The sequence below is a fragment of the Monodelphis domestica genome, chromosome 8 (assembly GCF_027887165.1).
Source record: "Monodelphis domestica isolate mMonDom1 chromosome 8, mMonDom1.pri, whole genome shotgun sequence".
Classification (NCBI taxonomy): domain Eukaryota; kingdom Metazoa; phylum Chordata; class Mammalia; order Didelphimorphia; family Didelphidae; genus Monodelphis; species Monodelphis domestica.
The window spans coordinates 35222473-35241672 of NC_077234.1; the positions used below are offsets into that span (position 1 = coordinate 35222473).

Sequence of the window (19200 nt, forward strand, 5' to 3'; positions counted from 1 at the left end):
ACGTAGCCCTATTATAAGCTCATTTCTCACGATGGAATGAAGTATGAGCAGGGATTCATACATGTTCAAACAAAAGACTACTCCTGTTTAATTGGTGCATTTTCCCTCATGCGACCAGAAATGAAGGGACAACGAGGTGTCAGCTACCCAGGGTGAACCAGTGTGAATATACAAACTTATGGGTATGCAAAGAATCATGAATTTTTAGGACTTCCTGCAGATCTACTTGCTTTTCTCTTGGGAAGATGACAGCTGAAAATTAATGCTAAAATATGGGACAGTTTCTACTACATGTCACCAAGGCAAAAACCCCTTTAATAATCACTTTTATTTTTTCAGTTGAGAGGTAAGGGTCATCCAATGAGTCATGGAAGCAGTCAAAAGTCCTGGGCTTTGATATCACAAGACCTGGGTTTGAGATCTATCTTTCAAACTTACTGGTTGTATGATAAGGGGCAAATTGCTTCATGTTTTTGGACTTTAGAGGTTTCCTCATCTGAAAAATGATAGGATTGGACTAGATTAGATATTCTTAACACAAGGTCCATAAACTTTTTTTAGTATCTTGATAATTAATTCAAAGTGATTGGGTTTTATGAATTTAAAAATATTTTAATAAGGCATACATAGAATAATGCTATTAGATCTGTATCCTAAAGAGATCAAAAAAGGGGAAAAGGGCCTTTTTGTTCAAAAATATTTACAGCAGCCCTTTTTGTGGCGACAAAGAATTGGAAATGGATGGGATGTCTATCCATTGGGGAATGACTGAACAAGTTGTGGTATATGATTGTAACAGAATCCTATTGTGGTATAAGAAATGATAAAAACAATGAATTCAGAAAAACCTGATTAAAACCTTCATGAACTGGTGCCAAGTGAAGCAAGAAGAATTAGGAGAACATTATACACAGTAACAGCATTATTGTATGATGAACAATTGTAACTGACTCATATATTCTTAGCAATAGTAACTTAAGGTAATTCTCATGGACTTATGAAGAAATGCTATCTTATAAAAATTATTTGGTACTGAGTAAGAAATAGAAAGGTGAATGAGTGGAACACAGTAGACAAGAACAGTAAAGATTATACCAATGTTGTATTTGACAAAAGTAATAGATTCAAATCTTGGGGGTACTTTTTAGTAAACATTGCTAGGACATAACTGCACTGTTTGTGGTGGCAAAAATTGGAAAATGAGGGGATGCCCTCCAATTGGGGAATGGATGAACAAATTGTGGTATATGTTGATGATGGAATATGATTGTGCTCAAAGGAATAATGAACTGGAGGAACTCCATGTGAACTGAAAAGACCTCCAGGAATTGATGCAGAGTGAAAGGATGTAGAACAAGGAGAACATTATCCACTGTGATACAATCGAATGTAATGGACTTCTCTACTATCAGCAATGCAGTGACTCTGAACAACTTGGAGGGGATCTACAAGAAAAACCACTATCCACCTTCAGAGGAATAACTGTGGGAAAAGAAACACAGAAGAAAAAAAACTGCTGGATCACATGGGTCAATGTAGATATGATTGGGGATGTAGACTCAATCTGCATCCCCAATCACCCTGGTGCAAATATTAATAATAGGGAAATAGGTCTTGATCAATGACACAGGTTAAACCCAGTGGAACTGCGGGAGGGGAATGGAGGGAGGGAAGGGAAAGAACATGAGTTTTTTAACCATGGAAGAATATTCTATATCATCTAACTAAGTAAAATTTTCAAAAAAATTGCTAGGATAACTCAAAAGCACTTTGACAAATAATTAGTTAAAACTACTATCTTACACCAATCACTAAGATAAGATCAAAATGGATGTTTGACCTAGACATAAAAAGAGGTATCATAAGCAAATTAGCAGAGCAGGGAACATATTACCTATCAGATTTATGGTAAATATTGAGTAAAAAAGAGATGGAGATCATTGTGAGATGTAAAATGGATAATTCTGATGCAAAAATCAAAAGGTTTTGTACAAATAAAATTAATGTAACAAAGATTAGAAGGAAAGCAGAAAACTGGAAAAATTTTATAGATAGTTTCTTGCATAGAGGTCTCACCTCTATAATATATAGAGAACCTTGTCAAAATTTTAAGAATAAGAGCTATTCCCCAAGTGATAAAAGGGCAAAAGACATGAACAGACAATTTTGGTTAAAGAAATCAAAACCACGTATTGATATATGAAAAATGCTCTAAAGTACTCCTAATTAGGGAAATACAAATCAAAATAATTCTGTGACAGCATCTCACACTTATCAGAATAGTCAAAATGATAAAAGAGCAAAATGCAAAATGTTGGAAGGAATGTGGAAAAATAGGGATACTAATACACTGTTCATGGAACTGTGCACTGACCCAATCATTTTGTAGAATCATTTGGAATTATGCCCAGAGAGTTCTAAAACTATGTATATGTTTAGACCCAGCCATACTGTAGCTGGGTCACCTTCTCAAGGAGATTAGGGAAAAAGGGAAAGAACCTATATATTCCAAAATATTAATCTCTTTGTGATGGTAAAGAACTGGCAATTGGGAAAATGTCCATCAATTGGGGAATGGAAATGACTGAAATAATTGTGATATATTATTGTGATGGAATACTACTGTACCATAAGAAATGATGAACAAGTTAATTAAAAAAAACATGGAAAGACTTAACATGAAATAATGAAGAGTAAAATAGATTAGAACCTATATACATTATATACAGATATAGAATTTGAAGAATAACTTGTAAATGTCCACCTCCAGAGAAAGAACTGATAGAAACTTGAAAATATAATTTATATATGATATATATATATATATATCTTTTAGTTACATCTGTGGTATGGTGAGGGAAGAGAGGATTGAGATAAATGGAAATAAATTCTTTATAAAAATTAAATAAATGAAATGGAAAAAGAAAAAAAGAAAAATGCTATTTGCCTCCAGAGAAAGAACTGATGGAGTCTGAATGAAGACAAAAAATACCATATTTCACTTATTTTTTGTTCAAGTTCTTTTCCACAAAATAACTGACATGGAAACATGTTTTACATGATCGCACATGTAAAATCCATGTCATGTCAGAAGGGAAAGAAGGAGGGAGAGAATTTGACTCAAAACTAAAAAAAACTCACTGAAGATTAAAAATTATTTTTACATGTAATTGAGGAAAAAATTTTAAAATGCCAATGGGGTTGATGACACTAAAAAAAGTTAATAACACACTTTAGGTAGACAGTACCTAATACTCTTTCCTTCTCTGAATCTATCAGTCTAAGACCAAGAAAACTGATGTGTTTTTTTTTTTTTGGATTTGGCAGCTTTGCAAGAACACAAGGCACATGGCTAGGCACTTGGAGTACAAAGAAAAAACCCTGCAAAAGATACCTTTGCTTTCAAGGAGCATACTTTTTATTTTATAAATGGAAAGAATGGAAAAGTAGGCATATAAAATGCAGCTTTCCATCTCTGAATTCTAAGAATTATTTTACTCTAGGTCTCTAACTTTACCAACCAAGTTTTATTTCTATTACTTATTATTTCACTTGTTCTCATTTGGAGTAAAGTTAAGAAGGTAATTAACCACTTTCTCCTTTTTATTGGTAACAAAGCAGTTCTTTGAGCAGCAGTCTGTGCTTTCCAATATACAAAGATATCTAAATGAAATAATTGTCTAGGTTTCTCTACATGATGATTTTCTGAGCAAATTAATGTTATAGTTTAAAAACTGAAAGCATATATAGCAGCCTAGATATCAAGCTATGTTTAACAGAGAGTACTATTTTCCTCTAAGAAGAATTTGAACATTAAAAAGGGGAAGAATGCTATCATGGTTCCAGGGTCAAAAATGGCAGTCAGAAGACTTGGGTTTTGCTATTGCCTTGTCTTCTGACAAAACACTTGTCATCCTTGGGTCTTTGTTTCCTTGTCATTAAAATGCAGGAGGTCACATGGTTCAAAGAAAAGATAGTCAAATTTCTAGTCACAGGAACTGAGTTAAAATCTAGATTTTTCCATTTATATTATATGTGGGAAGGTGAACAAGTAACTTCATCTCACTTGCCTTAATTTGCCCAACTGTAAAATAAGGGGGTGTGGATTCCATGTTCCTTAAGGTACCATAAATCTATGATCCATGCCAATAATTAGAAACTGATAGAAACTAGGGCTTAAGTGAGGAGGTGGGATGTTGAGGAAGACTCACAACCAACTCATCTCTAAAGGTCTTTCTGATGTTAAAATTCTAAGGAAAATAATGACTTTCATATGACTTGACAATTCTCAATGGGTCATGGAGCAGTGGTTGAACCTAGATATGGAAATAACAAGTAGACTGCACATTCTATAGTAATATCTAAAGGAATGAAAAATAATCTTTTTTCTTACATCATCTATAAATAAATTCCTGATTTATAGAAATTCCTGGATTATAGAAAGCCGAGGACCCACATGTGTATGATATTTCAGAGTCTAAGGTTTTGACTCCACCTGATTTTAGAATGAACTACTAAATCTTAACCTCTTGTAGCAATTTCTTGGATTACTTAGCTACTTAGACATGATATAAAGAGAAAAAGAATGAATGTTTGGTTACTGTATAAGAAGTATAGTAGGTATAGTGTTGGACCTAGAGTCAGGAAAACCTGAATTCAAATTCTACCTCAGATATTTACTAACTGTGTGCCCATAGGCCCATCATTTAAGCATTGTCTGCCTCAGTTTCCTCATCTGTGTAATAGGAATAAGAATAGTAATTATCTGAGTTGTGAGGAGAAAATGAAATTTGTTAAGTGCTTTGAAAACACTAAGGCATTTGATGAATGATATTATTATTGCTGTTGCTGTTGATCATATTTCATTTTTGAAGAGGGTCAGCAACATTGCCAGGGTGATGTTTTGACTCGCCTTGAATTGGATCAAAGTAAGACAGAGTTGTGCAGTCATCAGCTTCACTCTCTCTCCCATCCTCATCAAAGTCCAGTGGGGAGGCAGAAGTCAGGATGACTAGTGATGCCTGGGATGCAGTGGGATGACCTTGACCGCTTCATTTGACCAAGCTCTAAGCACTCTGCAGATGGGGGAATGAATTGCTCCCATCTGCCCATTCTCATGTGCTTAGAGAAAACAAACTACTCCCTTACCAAAAGTACTGAGACCTGTCAGTTACCCTCAACCTGGTTTCCAGGCTATTATGATTATTAAGAAAACGAATTAAAATTATAAATCCCTCTAATTGGTTAATTTAAATTGGTTCAAAGTCTTATGGGTGACTTCTTCCTTGGGATCACCCTTCTACAAAGAGTCCTGGCCATTCTTTTTTTTTCTTTTACATTCTTTTTTTTAAACATTATTTTATTTGGTCATTTTCACACATTATTCATTGGAAACAAAGATCATTTTCTTTTCCTTCCCCCTTCCCCCCCCCCCATAGTCCACACGCGATTCCTCTGGGTATCACATGTGTCCTTGATTCGAACCCATTTTCATGTTGTTGGTATTTGCATTAGGGTGTTCATTTAGAGTCTCTCTTCAGTCATGTCCCCTCAACCGCTGTAGTCAAGCAGTTGCTTTTCCTCAGTGTTTCTACTCCCACAATTTGTCCTCTACTTGTGGCTAGTATTTTTTCTTCTAGATCCCTGCAGAATGTTCAGGGACGTTGTATTGACAATAATGGAGAAGTCCATTACGTTCCATTGTACCACAGTATCAGTCTCTGTGTACAATGTTCTCCTGGTTCTGCTCCTTTCACTCTACATCACTTCCTGGAGGTTGTTCCAGTCCCCATGGAATTCCTCCACTTTATTATTCCTTTTAGCAGAATAGTATTCCATCACCAACATATACCACAATTTGTTCAGCCATTCCCCAATTGATGGGCATCCCCTCTTTTTCCAGTTTTTGGCCACCACAAAGAGCGCAGCTATGAATATTCTTGTACAAGTCTTTTTGTCCATTATCTCTTTGGGGTACAGACCCAGCAGTGCTATGGCTGGATCAAAGGGTAGACATTCTTTTAGCACCCTTTGGACATAGTTCCAAATTGCCCTCCAGAATGGTTGGATCAATTCACAACTCCACCAGCAATGAATTAATGTCCCAACTTTGCCACATCCCCTCCAGCATTCATTACTTTCCTTTGTTGTCATGTTAGCCAATGTTCTATGTGTGAGGTGATACCTCAGAGTTGTTTTGATTTGCATCTCTCTGATTATAAGAGATGTAGAGCACTTTTTCATGTGCTTATTAATAGTTTTGATTTCTTTGGCTGAGAACTGCCTGTTCATGTCCCTTGCCCATTTATCAATTGGAGAATGGCTTGATTTTTTGTACAATTGATTTAGCTCTTTGTAAATTTGAGTAATTAGACCTTTGTCTGAGGTTTGTATGAAGATTGTTTCCCAATTTGTTGCTTCCCTTCTCATTTTGGTTACATTGGTTTTGTTTGTACAAAACCTTTTTAATTTGATGTAATCAAAATTGTTTATTTTACATTTTGTGACTCTTTCTATGTCTTGCTTGGTTTTAAAGTCTTTCCCTTCCCAAAGGTCTGATGTATACTATTCTGTGTTCACCTAATTTACTTATATTTTCCTTCTTTATGTTCAAGTCATTCACTCATTCTGAGTTTATCTTGGTGTAGCGTATGAGGTGTTGATCCAAACCTAATCTCTCCCACATTGTCTTCCAGTTTTCCCAGCAGTTTTTGTCAAATAGTGGGTTTTTGTCCCAGAAGCTGGGCTCTTTGGGTTTGTTATATACTGTCTTGCTGAGCTCACTTACCCCAAGTCTATTCCACTGATTCTCCTTTCTGTCTCTTAGCCAGTACCAAATTGTTTTGATGACTGCTGCTTTATAATAGAGTTTGAGATCTGGGACTGCAAGGCCACCTTCTTTTGCATTTTTTTCATTATTTCCCTGGATAACCATTATCCTTTATTCTTCAAAATGAACTTTGTTATGGTTTTTTCTAAATCAGTAAAAATTTTTTTGGAAGTTCAATGGGTATGGCACTAAATAGATAAATAAGTTTGGGTAGGATGTTCATTTTTATTATATTGGCTCGTCCCATCCATGAGTAATTAATGTTTTTCCAATTGCTCAAGACTAGTTTTAATTGTGTGGAGGGTGTTTTGTAGTTGTGTCCATATAGTTCCTGTGTTTGTCTCGGGAGATAGATTCCTAAGTATTTTAATTTGTCTAAGGTGATTTTGAATGGGAATTCTCTTTCTAGTTCTTGCTGCTGAGCTGTGTTGGAAATGTATAGAAATGCTGATGACTTATGCGGGTTTATTTTGTATCCTGCAACTTTGCTAAAGTTGTTGCTTATTTCAACTAGCTTTTGATCAAGTAGAATTCATACCAGGGATGCAGGGCTGGTTCAATATTAGGAAAACCATCCACATAATTGACCACATCAACAAGCAAACCAACAAAAATCACATGATTATATCAACAGACGCAGAAAAGGCCTTTGATAAAATACAACACTCATTCCTATTAAATACACTAGAAAGCATAGGAATAGAAGGGTCGTTCCTAAAAATAATAAACAGTATATATCTAAAACCATCAGCTAATATCATCTGCAATGGGGATAAACTAGAAGCCTTCCCAATAAGATCAGCAATGAAACAAGGATGCCCATTATCACCTCTATTATTTGACATTGTATTAGAAACACTAGCAGTAGCAATTAGAGAAGAAAAAGAAATTGAAGGTATTAAAATTGGCAATGAGGAGACCAAGTTATCTCTCTTTGCGGATGATATGATGGTCTACTTAAAGAAGCCTGGCCATTCTTAACCTCCTTCTCTTCTCAATTTTGTTTCCCCCCTTTTCAGTACCCCCATATGTGTTGTGTTCCCCAATTAGATTATAAACTTGAGTGCAGGAACTGCATCACTTGTTTGTATTTGTATTTCCAGAAATTAGCACAGTTCCTATCATATTTGTTGTTGCTGTTGTTGAGTCACTTCCAACTCTTTATAACCCCGTTTGGGGTTTTCTTGGCAAAGATACTGCAGTGGTTTCTCATTTCCTTCTCCAGCTCATTTTACAGATGAGGAAACTGAGGCAAACAGGGTGAAGTGACTTGTCCAGGGTCACAGAGCTAGTAATTATTTGAGATTAGATTTGAACTTAAGAAGAAGAGTCTTCCTGACTCTAGGTCTGGCACTCTATCCATTGTGCCACCTAGTTGCTGTGCCCAACATATTGTAAGCATTTAATAAATGACAGATAGTTCTCTCTGTCTGTCTGTCTCTGTCTCTCCATCTGTTCTTACTCTCCCTCCTGATCCTGCATTGAATAGGAATGAGCATTTGCTTAATTTAGGGGCAATGGATAGGGACTCCCTTTTAGTGTAAGCCTTGCTCCCCTCTTCCTATTTTTACTGTCTTGCCTCTGTTACACTAGCCCCTATAACATGGCTCTCCCATTTTTCTTTCGCTTTTCTTAACTTCTTAAAGTTTGTATCCCTCCCTTGATCCTCTCTATGCTGGCTTTGGCAGTCTCTTCTTTAGTGCCTTTCACAGAAGAATAATTCAGCACTTGGGTTCATAAGATCATAGATCTAGACCCAGAAAGGACCCAAGAGGTCATTGGTCCAACCCTTCATTTTACATATGAGGAGGTGAGGTGGTAGGATCTCCTGGGATCTCACCTGTCTGAGCTGGCAACACCCACCAACTCATCTTTGGATGGTTATCGCTCAAGCATGCCTTTGGATGCAGATTGCAGTCTCTTCCACAACTTAGCAGAATGAGCTGCTACAGCGAGTATCTTTTATCACCCCGCACCAACTCTTTGATGAGCCTTTCCAAACTTAGCTCTCTTCTGACAACCAAGAGAAGTTCATCATTAAAGCCTCCCCAGGTGAGCCAGTACCAAGTGAGCATGTGCTCCTTTGGGGTGGCCTTGAGAACCAAGGGTCATCTCTCCCTCAGCACCGAGGAAAGTGAAATTGAGCAGGATAGTTCATGATCAGTATTCTATTAGTGTTTAGTGGTTTATTATTAAAACTACCTAAAAAGGGAATGGCTCATTAACTATTTATTGGGGATATTATATTCTTATAACATATGAGTTGGGTAAGATGGCTTCTAATGCTCCAATTATGTGATTCTGCCTTAGTCCCTTTATAAATCCTACTTTATCATGGATAAGTATTGGATTTGGAGTGAAGATGTAGGTTCAAATCCAGCCTCAGATGCTAGTTGATTGATACTGGATAAATTACTTAATCTCAGTTTTGTCAACTGTAAAATGAGGAGGTTGGACTCAGTAGGTCTATCTTAGATCAAGGCATTTGATTCAGTGTTCTACTTTGGGCCTTGTTAAGAGGAATAAAATACCTTAAGGATGGCAAGGATATAGCATACTGCCTCAGGAATTCTCGGTGTAGAAGGACAGAAAGAGTTGGCTGATTTACTTTTGGGAAAACTAGCACTACTAATGACACTAGGCTTATTCCCAAAATAAAGATTGATCTTTTTAATAATAAATTTCTAGTAATTCTGTAGGGCTTCAAGGCACAAAATGTCCCAGTCCAGTCAATAAACACTTATTAACCACTTATGATGTGCCAGGCATGGTGCTAAATTCTAAGAATATAAATCTATTTGTATGGAAAAAGAAAGACAATCCCTGGAAGACAATACATAAAAGGATGTTGAAAATCTGGGAGGTAGGGGACAGGAGAAGGGGCAAGGTAGAGAATGAAGTCTGGACAATAGGAGTAATACCTAGAGAGAATGAAAGGATAAAAGTGGCTGGCATGGGCACTTCCATAAAATGGAGATTTCAGAAGGCACTGACAAATCAGAGGAAGGGGCTGTAGAGGTGGAGGCATTTTCCAGGGTCCTCCAACATCTCCCTGCTAGAGAATGATAGAGAAAGAATCTAGAAATGTAGGAAGAATGAATGTTGAGTGCTATCTAAAGGGCCCTGGAGAAGATGCATAGTCAGCAGACAAAGTTGGCAGCACATGCTTATTGAAGTGGGCATGGAGAGAGATATTTGATAGTCAATTTTATTCTCCAATGACATCCACCTGTGGAGGATTTGTAGGAGGCTGTGGACAAAAGTCATTAAAGGATGGATGAGAAAGCATGGATAGATTATTACTGGAGGAACTGCCCACATTGATGCAATCCCAGCATCGTCAAGGTACTGGAGGAAATATGAGAAAAAGAAGGTTGAGTGATGTTGAAAAGAGCCCCAGGTGTACATACCCTTGATTTATTAGACACATTCAAGGTGAGGTCGGAAGGTTTGACTCCCAAATGTTCAGAGGAAAGACAAGCCAGATGTCTAAGCTAAGTTTTGGTCCTAAAATAATGACCTTTGTTAATTACTAGTAATTAGTGTTAGTGTCCAAAGCTTTACCAGCAGCTGCAGCAGAGCTTTGAGATTAGGGGAGTGTGTTTGTGTGTGTGTGTGTGTGTGTGTGTGTGTGCGTGTGTGTGTGTGTGTGTGTGTTTTCATGTATATATGTGTGTGATGGTGTGGGGGAGTTATTTTTGTATGAGATGTTTTAGAATATTTCTAAATGGATGGAAAGTAGTAGGAAAGGTGAATTATTCTATTTCTAACTCTCAAAAGCTATCAAAATTTGGAGTTGAAGAAAAATATTTGGGATTAAGATGAAGGCTTTTAGAGCTTTGCAGCCCCTCTTTATCATTAATATCATCATCATCAGTTATATGGCATTTTGAGGTTTAAAATGAGCTTTACGTATATTATCTCATTGTATTTAAATCACATAACAACCCCGTGGGAGAGAAGCTATTATTCTCCCCATTTTATAGATGATGATTCTGAAGATGACAGATTCACCAACTCTTCTGGGGCCATAAAACTCCTTTTTGTCTGATATAGGATGAGAATTCAGGATTTCCTGACTTCAAATCCAGTATTCTAGCCACTATGCTACTTGGCCCCTTATTAGAAGAAATGAAATCTTTGAACGATGGGAGATGGAGTATTTTATGGGAGGAAAGAGCAGGGAGGCCAGTGTCACTGGACTGAAGAATATGTGAGAGGTCAGAATGCAGGGAGGAAGTGGTAAGGTATGAATAGCGGGTTCTTATGGAAGGACTTTGAATACAAAAGAGAAGGTTTTATGATTGATCTCAGATGTTAGGGAGCCACTGGAGGTTATGAAATAGAGAGATGACAAAGCAAGATCTGTACTTTAGGAAGATTATTTTGCAAGCTAAGTGGAAGATGGACTGGAGGGAAGAAGGACTTGTCATCTGGTCATTTCAATAGCCCAGATGTGAGGTGATGGGGTGAGAGCCTGTACCAGGATAGTAGCTCTGTCATAGGACAGAAGGAGGTCTATGTGAGAGATGTTGCAGGGGTGAAATCAACAGATTGGATTGGGGGTGTGTGAGAGAGAGAGGGAGAAATCAAAGATGATACCTAGTTTGTGAATTTATGTGACTGAAAGGTGGTGGTGCCCTAGACCATAATAGAGGGGAGAAGATAGTAAGTTCAGTTTTGGACCTATTCCGTTGAAGATGTCTATGGGACGTTTAGTTTGAGATCTCCAAAAGGCAGTTGGAAATGCAGGGCTGGAGGCCAGCAGAGAGGGTGTAGCTAGATAAGAAGACTTGAGAATCGTCAGCATAGAGATGATAATTGAAATCCATGGGAGCTGATGATCTTTGGTTTCTTCCTTCAGGAATCTTGGTTTTGCTCTAAAAGTTTGCAAGCATCCTTCTTCTAATCTTAGCCTAATATGGTTGCCACCTCAACTGGCCAATTTATTTCAGTAATTGGAGCACTAACCTCAACAATGAATGACCTTCATATTCTCCCTTTTAGTGTTAAATAATAAAATAACAAAAACCTTTATAATAACAGTAATGATCAAAGTCAAAAGGTTATGTGAAGTCAAACCTGCAAAAGAACAAAACAAATGATTCAACATCAAAAACAGAGACTTGTGAAGGAAATAAATTGGAGGCATAGGAAAACCCCCAAAGAATGGAGAATGTTGAAAATTTCTGGCTATTTACAAAGTTGTAAGAGCCCAATGTAATAAGAACACAAGTCAGATCAAATGAGAAAGAGAAAGCTTACATGTTGTTAGCTTAATATCATGAATGGTCGAATAGTTATGTCAAGGAAGGTTACTGAAAATAGCTTTTCTTCAAAACTGGAAAACAGTGGGGCTTTATAAGATCCATAATTATTGACTCAAAATGTTTCATGTTTGGTTCAGCAGCTTCCTTGCAGATGTAAAATTGACCTCACCTTTCTTAATATCATCTGAGTACTACTAAAAGATGAGAACACCAACAAACCCTACAAATATGGGCAGATTAGGAGCTTCTATTCTTTATTAAAAAACAAAATAAAAAATGCATAGTTGTGCCACTTAAAAAATCCAAGGGGGCAGCTGGGTAGCTCAGTGGATTGAGAGCCAAGCCTAGAGATGGGAGGTCCTGAGTTCAAATCTGGACTCAGACACTTCCCAGCTGGGTGACCTTGGGCAAGTCACTTAACCCCCATTGCCTAGCCTTTACCACTCTTCTGCCTTGGAACCAATGTACTGTATTGATTCCAAGACGGAAGGTAAGGGTTTAAAAAAATCCAATAAACCCTAGGAAGCTAAGACTGTTTCAAAAAGTGTCTATGCTGTAAAAATCAACTTGTCAATTTAATAATCATTGAACCATCTACCCAAAAGCATTATAACACCTATACTGTCCATATGGATTCTCACAATGCCTTTGTCTCAATTCCTCACATGGCTTATATATTTTCCTATATAAAATATATTTAAAAGATGCAAAAGGGAGAACATTAGGGTAGTTCATGTTCATATGGAAAACTGTTTTCTATTTTAAAATGTCATCAGTACAATCAACAACAGATGATATAATGGGTAGCATTTTTTTCAGGGAGTGGGGCTAGTTCCAGTGTGATTTACCTAAAAATAAGTCCATTATTATGTTGTCTTAATAAAATTACATATGGCTTCCAAAAAAGAGGGAGTCAAGCTAGAATACCTTAATGATCATGATCATGTAGTGAAAGACTACAAGCTATATCATTCCACTGAAAAATATAAAAAAATTCTTCATCTCATAGTCTTTCTTTTATGACATCAAAATATCACTTTCATCCAATATGTGTAATCTTCTTCATGTTCCTCAAGGAAAGGTAAAAGACTAAAGGCTTCAATCTTGAATCTGAAGGTCCTATTGCGGCAACAGCAGCGCTACTTAAAAACACCTCGGTGTCTTCTAGGTAAGACATGTTAGCATGGAGAGACTCACTGGCATCTTGAAATGAAAGCTAAGTTTGAAGAACACATTTAAAGCAATTAATACCTATGCAGTAGCAGTCAATGCACGTGCTTGAAATTGTGATGTGGGCTCAATAGATTTAGAAGGAATCCTTACAAAAACTAGGACAATATCAATGAAAAACAGGAGTAATCACCCTATGGCAGCTGTACAAAGGTGGACACCACATTTCCAAAAAAAGAGGTAAAGTATTATTGGTTAAAAATTTTGGAGCACACAATCAACAGATCGAAACTTTCCAGAAAAATTTCTGGAGCCAACAGACATCATTTTACCAAATAGCTGTAAAGGCACACATCATTGAGTTGGTCTAAGATAACTGAAATTGGACTACTTACAGATGGAGCCTGTGAAATGGATTTAAGAATGGACTCAAAAGGTCTTTCATGGGCATCATCCATGTGGAGTCCACCAACACACTGACAAAGAAGCATAACACAAATTGCCCAGATGTGTCAATTAACTTGTGAAAATGCAGGACTTTATGATGCCATTTCAAAGCCAGACTATTGTCACTAGTAATTACAAATGGATTATTCTTAAGAAGCCTGCACTTTGTAATAAATTAAAACAAATAAAAAATAAAGTAGCTCACCTGATGAAACAGTTGGAACAACGTAGCACATAAATGCAGCCTGCAAAAATCTCACCCCTACTGAATACCTAGCAAGGTATGGTGGTTAGAATAAAATGTCAGAAGCTTACTGTCTTTCAAGACCAAAACAATAGAAGTCACCATACTTCAAATACAGACCCCTAGGGGGTAATGAACCATACTGAAATCAGACCATGGTCACAGACTGAGCTGCTGTCTAAAATGGTCTAGACAAAAGATCCATCTATTAAAAACAAGACTTTAAATAGCTACCACTGTGTCAAATTATCCTAATGTCCAAGCTACACCGAATGTGAAGCTTTGGCAATATAGTGACCTAGAGGAATCATATGTCCATGCTTAGTCTTCTTGTCTGATCTGGTACTAAAGTGATATACCAAGGATGCTTCCATGAGACCACAAAGGACAAGCTTATATCCTAATACTTTGATTCCATTATAAAAGCAGCTATTTAACTCACTTGTTAACAGTTGACAAAACATGGAATATTAAAGAATAATAGAAACAAACATAGTGACTTGTCATAGCACTGTTTTTTATCCATTGAAAAAAGATAAGCTTAGAGAAAAAGAGGCTGGACAGGCATGGGTGGATGGAGATGAGCCTCATTTTAGAGAACATCCAAACTGATGAAATGATAGACCTACAGAGAAGTATCTTGTCCAGGGGTTCTGCACCTGATGCCTATGACCTTGTTTTGTTGAAAATATTGTTTTTGATCATTGTATTGCAGTATAACTGGTTTCCTTTGTGGTCCTAGGTATTTTATTTTATGCATTGTAAAACGTGAGTCTGAGACGGTGTCTATAGGCATCAGTGGAATGACTGTGAAAGGGGTCCAGGCTACATGAACCTCTGATGTACTTACTCTGTGTTTACTGTTTTTGGGTGAACCATCACTGGCAGGGCAGATGTTTTCATTGTCAGGTGCCTGGGCAATGACAATCTGGGGATGAGATTCGTTTTCCAAGTTTTAGATGTAATTGTAGAGAGGCAATAGAAAGAGCCCCAGCTGGGAGGTGGGAAACTTAAGTTCTGGTGCTTCCATTCACAAGCTGTACAGTTTTTGTCATGTCTCTGGGGCCCAGCTCTTTCCCTGGCATTCTAAGGATTGTAGGTTTCAGCAGGTTCATTCTGCATTCATGAAAGTAATTTAGCATATTTCTAGGATTCTAATCAGAATTCTAATTTACACACTTGGTGAACTAAAACCAAGCATAAATCTGATAAAAAGCTTAAAGAACTTGGGTCTTTTGCTGCTTTTCCTGATCTTGGAATAACACAGTAGAAGCTTAAATCCTCATGAAATCCTTGCTTGAATTGTCACAAACATTTTCTCTTACTCAACAGGGATGTCTTTTTGCCTTTTTGAAGTAAGAGATTGATGGAGCGATTAGAGATCTGAACTTGGATAGAGATGGCAGCAAGACCTGTATTTGAATTTGACCTATAACACTCAGAGTGTGAGACCCTAGGTAAGTCAATGAGCCATAGCCTGATGCCTGTAACACCTACCTCAAAAGCTCATTGTGTAGAGCAGGTGAGATTGTGTGTACAAAATTCTGCTTACGAATGCTGCAGTGCTGATCCCTTCATTCCATGTCTGCTGCCCACAGACATGGCATAGCCTAGATCTTTCTATTCCTTATTACCCATAAAGTTTTCTATTTCCACATTTAAGAACTCTGAAATTCTTTGATCTTGTCACTGCACTTTATCATCTGACCTCTTATTATGCCTCATTGCCCCAATCTTATTCTCTATCTTCACTATGAACTCCCATTCTATCCCTCCATCCCTTTGGGATTTCCCAGCCTCATGCTTTCCTGATCTTGACCGAACCAGTTCAACACTCTACTACTAATCATATCTTGCCAAAATGGCACCCCAGATAATTTAACCAGTTCAACACTCTACTACTAATCATATCTTGCCAAAATGGCACCCCAGATAATTTAACCAGTTCAACACTCTACTACTAATCATATCTTGCCAAAATGGCACCCCAGATCATTTAACCAGTTCAACACTCTACTACTAATCATATCTTGCCAAAATGGCACCCCAGATAATTTAACCAGTTCAACACTCTACTACTAATCATATCTTGCCAAAATGGCACCCCAGATAATTTCCATCACTCGACTCCTTTCCCACTCATGTTCTGCTGAATGGAGCCAGAGGAAGTCACAAAAGAGGGGTTCAAACATTTGGCATTATTTTCATGGACATCTCAGGGTATGGAGGGGACCATGGGCTAGTCATGGTGGTACACAGTTGTAGTCCCAGCTCATGGAACTGCTGAAACTAAGAGTTTTGAGATGCAGTAGGATAAGCTGATGATGCCTCCATACTAAATTTGGCATCATTGCAGGGAGTCTGTGGGAATATGGGATCACCAGGTGGACTAGGGAGGAGCAAAGCAGCCTAGGTTTGGAATGGAGCAGGATAAAGCTCCAGTAGGGAGATCAAGCCTGTGCATTCCAACCTGGGTAAGATGAGAAGACACAATCTTTTTTATTTTATTTTATTTTTTGAAACCCTTACCTTCTATCTTAGGACTAATTCTAAGTATTGGTTCCAAGGCAGAAGAGCAGTTAGAGCTAGGTAATGGGAGTTAAGTGACTTGTCCAGGGTTATACAGCTACGAAGGTTTTGAAGTCAGATTTGAACCCAAGTCCTCCTGGTTCTAGGCCTGACTCTATTTTTTGAATTATCCAGTGCCCTCTAGACAAAATCTTTTTTTTACAAAGAGGAGGGGCTTTAGAGATCAACTAGAATACATATTTTGTTGTTCCGAAGCTTCAGTAGTGTCTGACTCTTCATGACCCTATTTGGGGTTTTCTTGGTAAAAATATTGGAGAAATTGGCTATTTCCTTCTCCAGCTTATTTTACAGATGAGGAAACTGAGGCAAAAGGGGGTGATGTTACTTTCCCAGGGCCATTCAGCTAATATGTGTCTGAGGTTGGATTTAAAGTTAGAATACCTATACATACAGACATTTCTATACACACAGATGTATATGTGTATACTTATGTGTATGTACATATATATAAAATATACACATGTATACAGTATAACATTCAAAAGTTCTTTGCTTTAATGTTTGCAAAGTACTTAATATACATTTTCTCATGTATATGAATAATTGTGTGTATATTTCTATATATTGCTTCATATACATAAGCAATATTTATGTTGCTTCAAAAATAGATGTTGTTTGTACTGCAAACAAATAAATATAGTGATTCAAGGTTTCCAAAGTGCTTTCCTGACTTTTATCATATGTGAACACACATACACATGTACATACACACAGGGGTAGATATGTACACAAATAGTACATACATGTACTTATAAATAAATATATACTCATATAGTTCACATGAATATATTCATATATATATATATTTGCAAACTTCAAAGCAAAGAAGGGACCCTGGAAAATTATACTGTGTATATATACACATGTATACACATGTACATGCATAGAAATAGACACATACGATTGATATGCACACACTTGTATATACACACAACATGTATACTCTGGGTGTGTGTAGATAAATCTGTGATTTCATTGATATAGGGAACTCCGGGTGAGGAAACTATCCCTCATCAATACAGATCGGCACTTTCTATGTCATTGATAATCTCTAAGAGTTGCTTGGGACACTGAGAGGGAAGTGACTTGCCCAGGGTCACCAAGGCAGATGGTATGAGGGGGAGACTGAAGCCACATCTTCCTGCCTGGGAGGCGAACTGTCTATATCTGCATGCCTCTCACAGCAGCTGTTATAAACAGCAGCTGGTATTGGGGTGGCTGCTGTTTAATTAGCCTGGCCTGTGATTTCACTGGTTCCAGGAACTCCAAGTATGGGAATGCCATCCAGTGGCCCAATGATGTAGAGCTGGAAGGAACCGCTGAAATCAACAAGTCCAACCTTTTCATTTTACAGATTCATAAACTGAGGCTGGGAGAGGTTTAGTGATTTCCGGGACTATTTGAAACAAAGTCAAACTCAGGGCTTCTGAGCTCCAAGTCTGGAGGCACATAGTTAGGGTGTCCCCGTTGTCAGCACGCATCAGAGGGAGCACATCAACCTGGGTCTTTGTACCTCTCCGGAATGATGACGTTTTGTCCACGTGCAGGCTGTATCTGGCCAGTCCCGGCAACCCCAACCTTCCGTCACGGTCCCTTTCCACCACCTCGGAACCTTTGGGCGCCATCACAAACTCCTCCTCCTCCCCTAGCCCACCCTCCACCAGCAACCGGAAGTTCCTTCCGCTTCCTACCTCCAGGGCTGTTCTGAACTGGCCCGCCGCGACCGCGTATTTCTTCTGTCTGTAGCAGGTGCTGGCGTCTTTGAGGGCGACCTGGAGCCACTTGTCAATCTGCGGCAGGAAGCTGAAATGAGGCGCATTCAGAGAGTCCACCATTTCAGCCGCTCGACAGGTGGCCGGAGAGCTGGTGGAAACCAGCGACTCCACAAACTCATAGGTGACGTCTTCCTCGTCGATGTAGACCAGCTTCATTTCCACGTCCATGATGTTCTTCAAAGGGATGTGAGGCAGAGGCAGGGCAATCAGCTGGCTCTCCAGCTCGGTGACCCGGACCTCCTTCTTGGGGGGCGCTAGTTTTTCCTCGCTCTCAGTCCTCCTCTTGAGCCCGGCTCTGTCCAGCTCGCCGCTCTGCTTCTCTTTCAGGGTCTTTGTCAACTTGACCCTCTCGCTCCCCATCTCCCCCAGCTTCTCGGGGCAGCTTTTCTTCAATTCCAGGGGCACCTCCAGAGCGTGGAGGGGGCTGGTCAGAGTCACCATTTTCTTGCTCATGTTCATCTTTGAAACCAGTTGATCATGGCAGGTTCTGTTCCCCGCATTCTCCAGACTCCTGTTGATCCCCGAATCCATCGGATGGCCCGAATGGTCCTATGGGGAATTGGCGGGGTGGGGAGGAAGAATTGTTAAAGAGAGGTTAAAACTGTTCAGGAATCTGAGCCACTGCCACCATCCACTTAAGCCCACTGTTTTATTCATCATAGGTAATCACATTTGATGCAAAGCTCTGGGTATAGCGTTTGCCGACTTATTCTTTTACCTGGGGCACTTATATGTTTCAATAAAAAAAGTCAAGAAGCTGTTTTCAGAAACACATTTTAGAAAATATCTTAAAGAATAATCAGAGCCAAACGACATCATCCTCTGCTCCTTTTTATGGGGCACAGAGAGGCACCAAATGGGACGGTCTTAGGCACA

At 38.4% G+C, this 19200-nt stretch overlaps 1 protein-coding gene across 3 annotated transcripts in view; it reads right to left on the bottom strand.

Moving 5' to 3' along the window:
- The window catches only part of SPATA16 (spermatogenesis associated 16), a 322779-nt gene that overhangs the window by 260031 nt on the left and 43548 nt on the right, over positions 1–19200 (bottom strand). For all 3 annotated transcript variants that reach the window (XM_001365003.4, XM_007501945.3, XM_007501947.3), the window contains exon 2: positions 18241–18873. In XM_001365003.4, the coding sequence (XP_001365040.1) occupies positions 18241–18855 (615 nt within the window). In that variant the 5' untranslated portion in view covers positions 18856–18873. The remainder of the gene's footprint in view (positions 1–18240; positions 18874–19200) is intronic.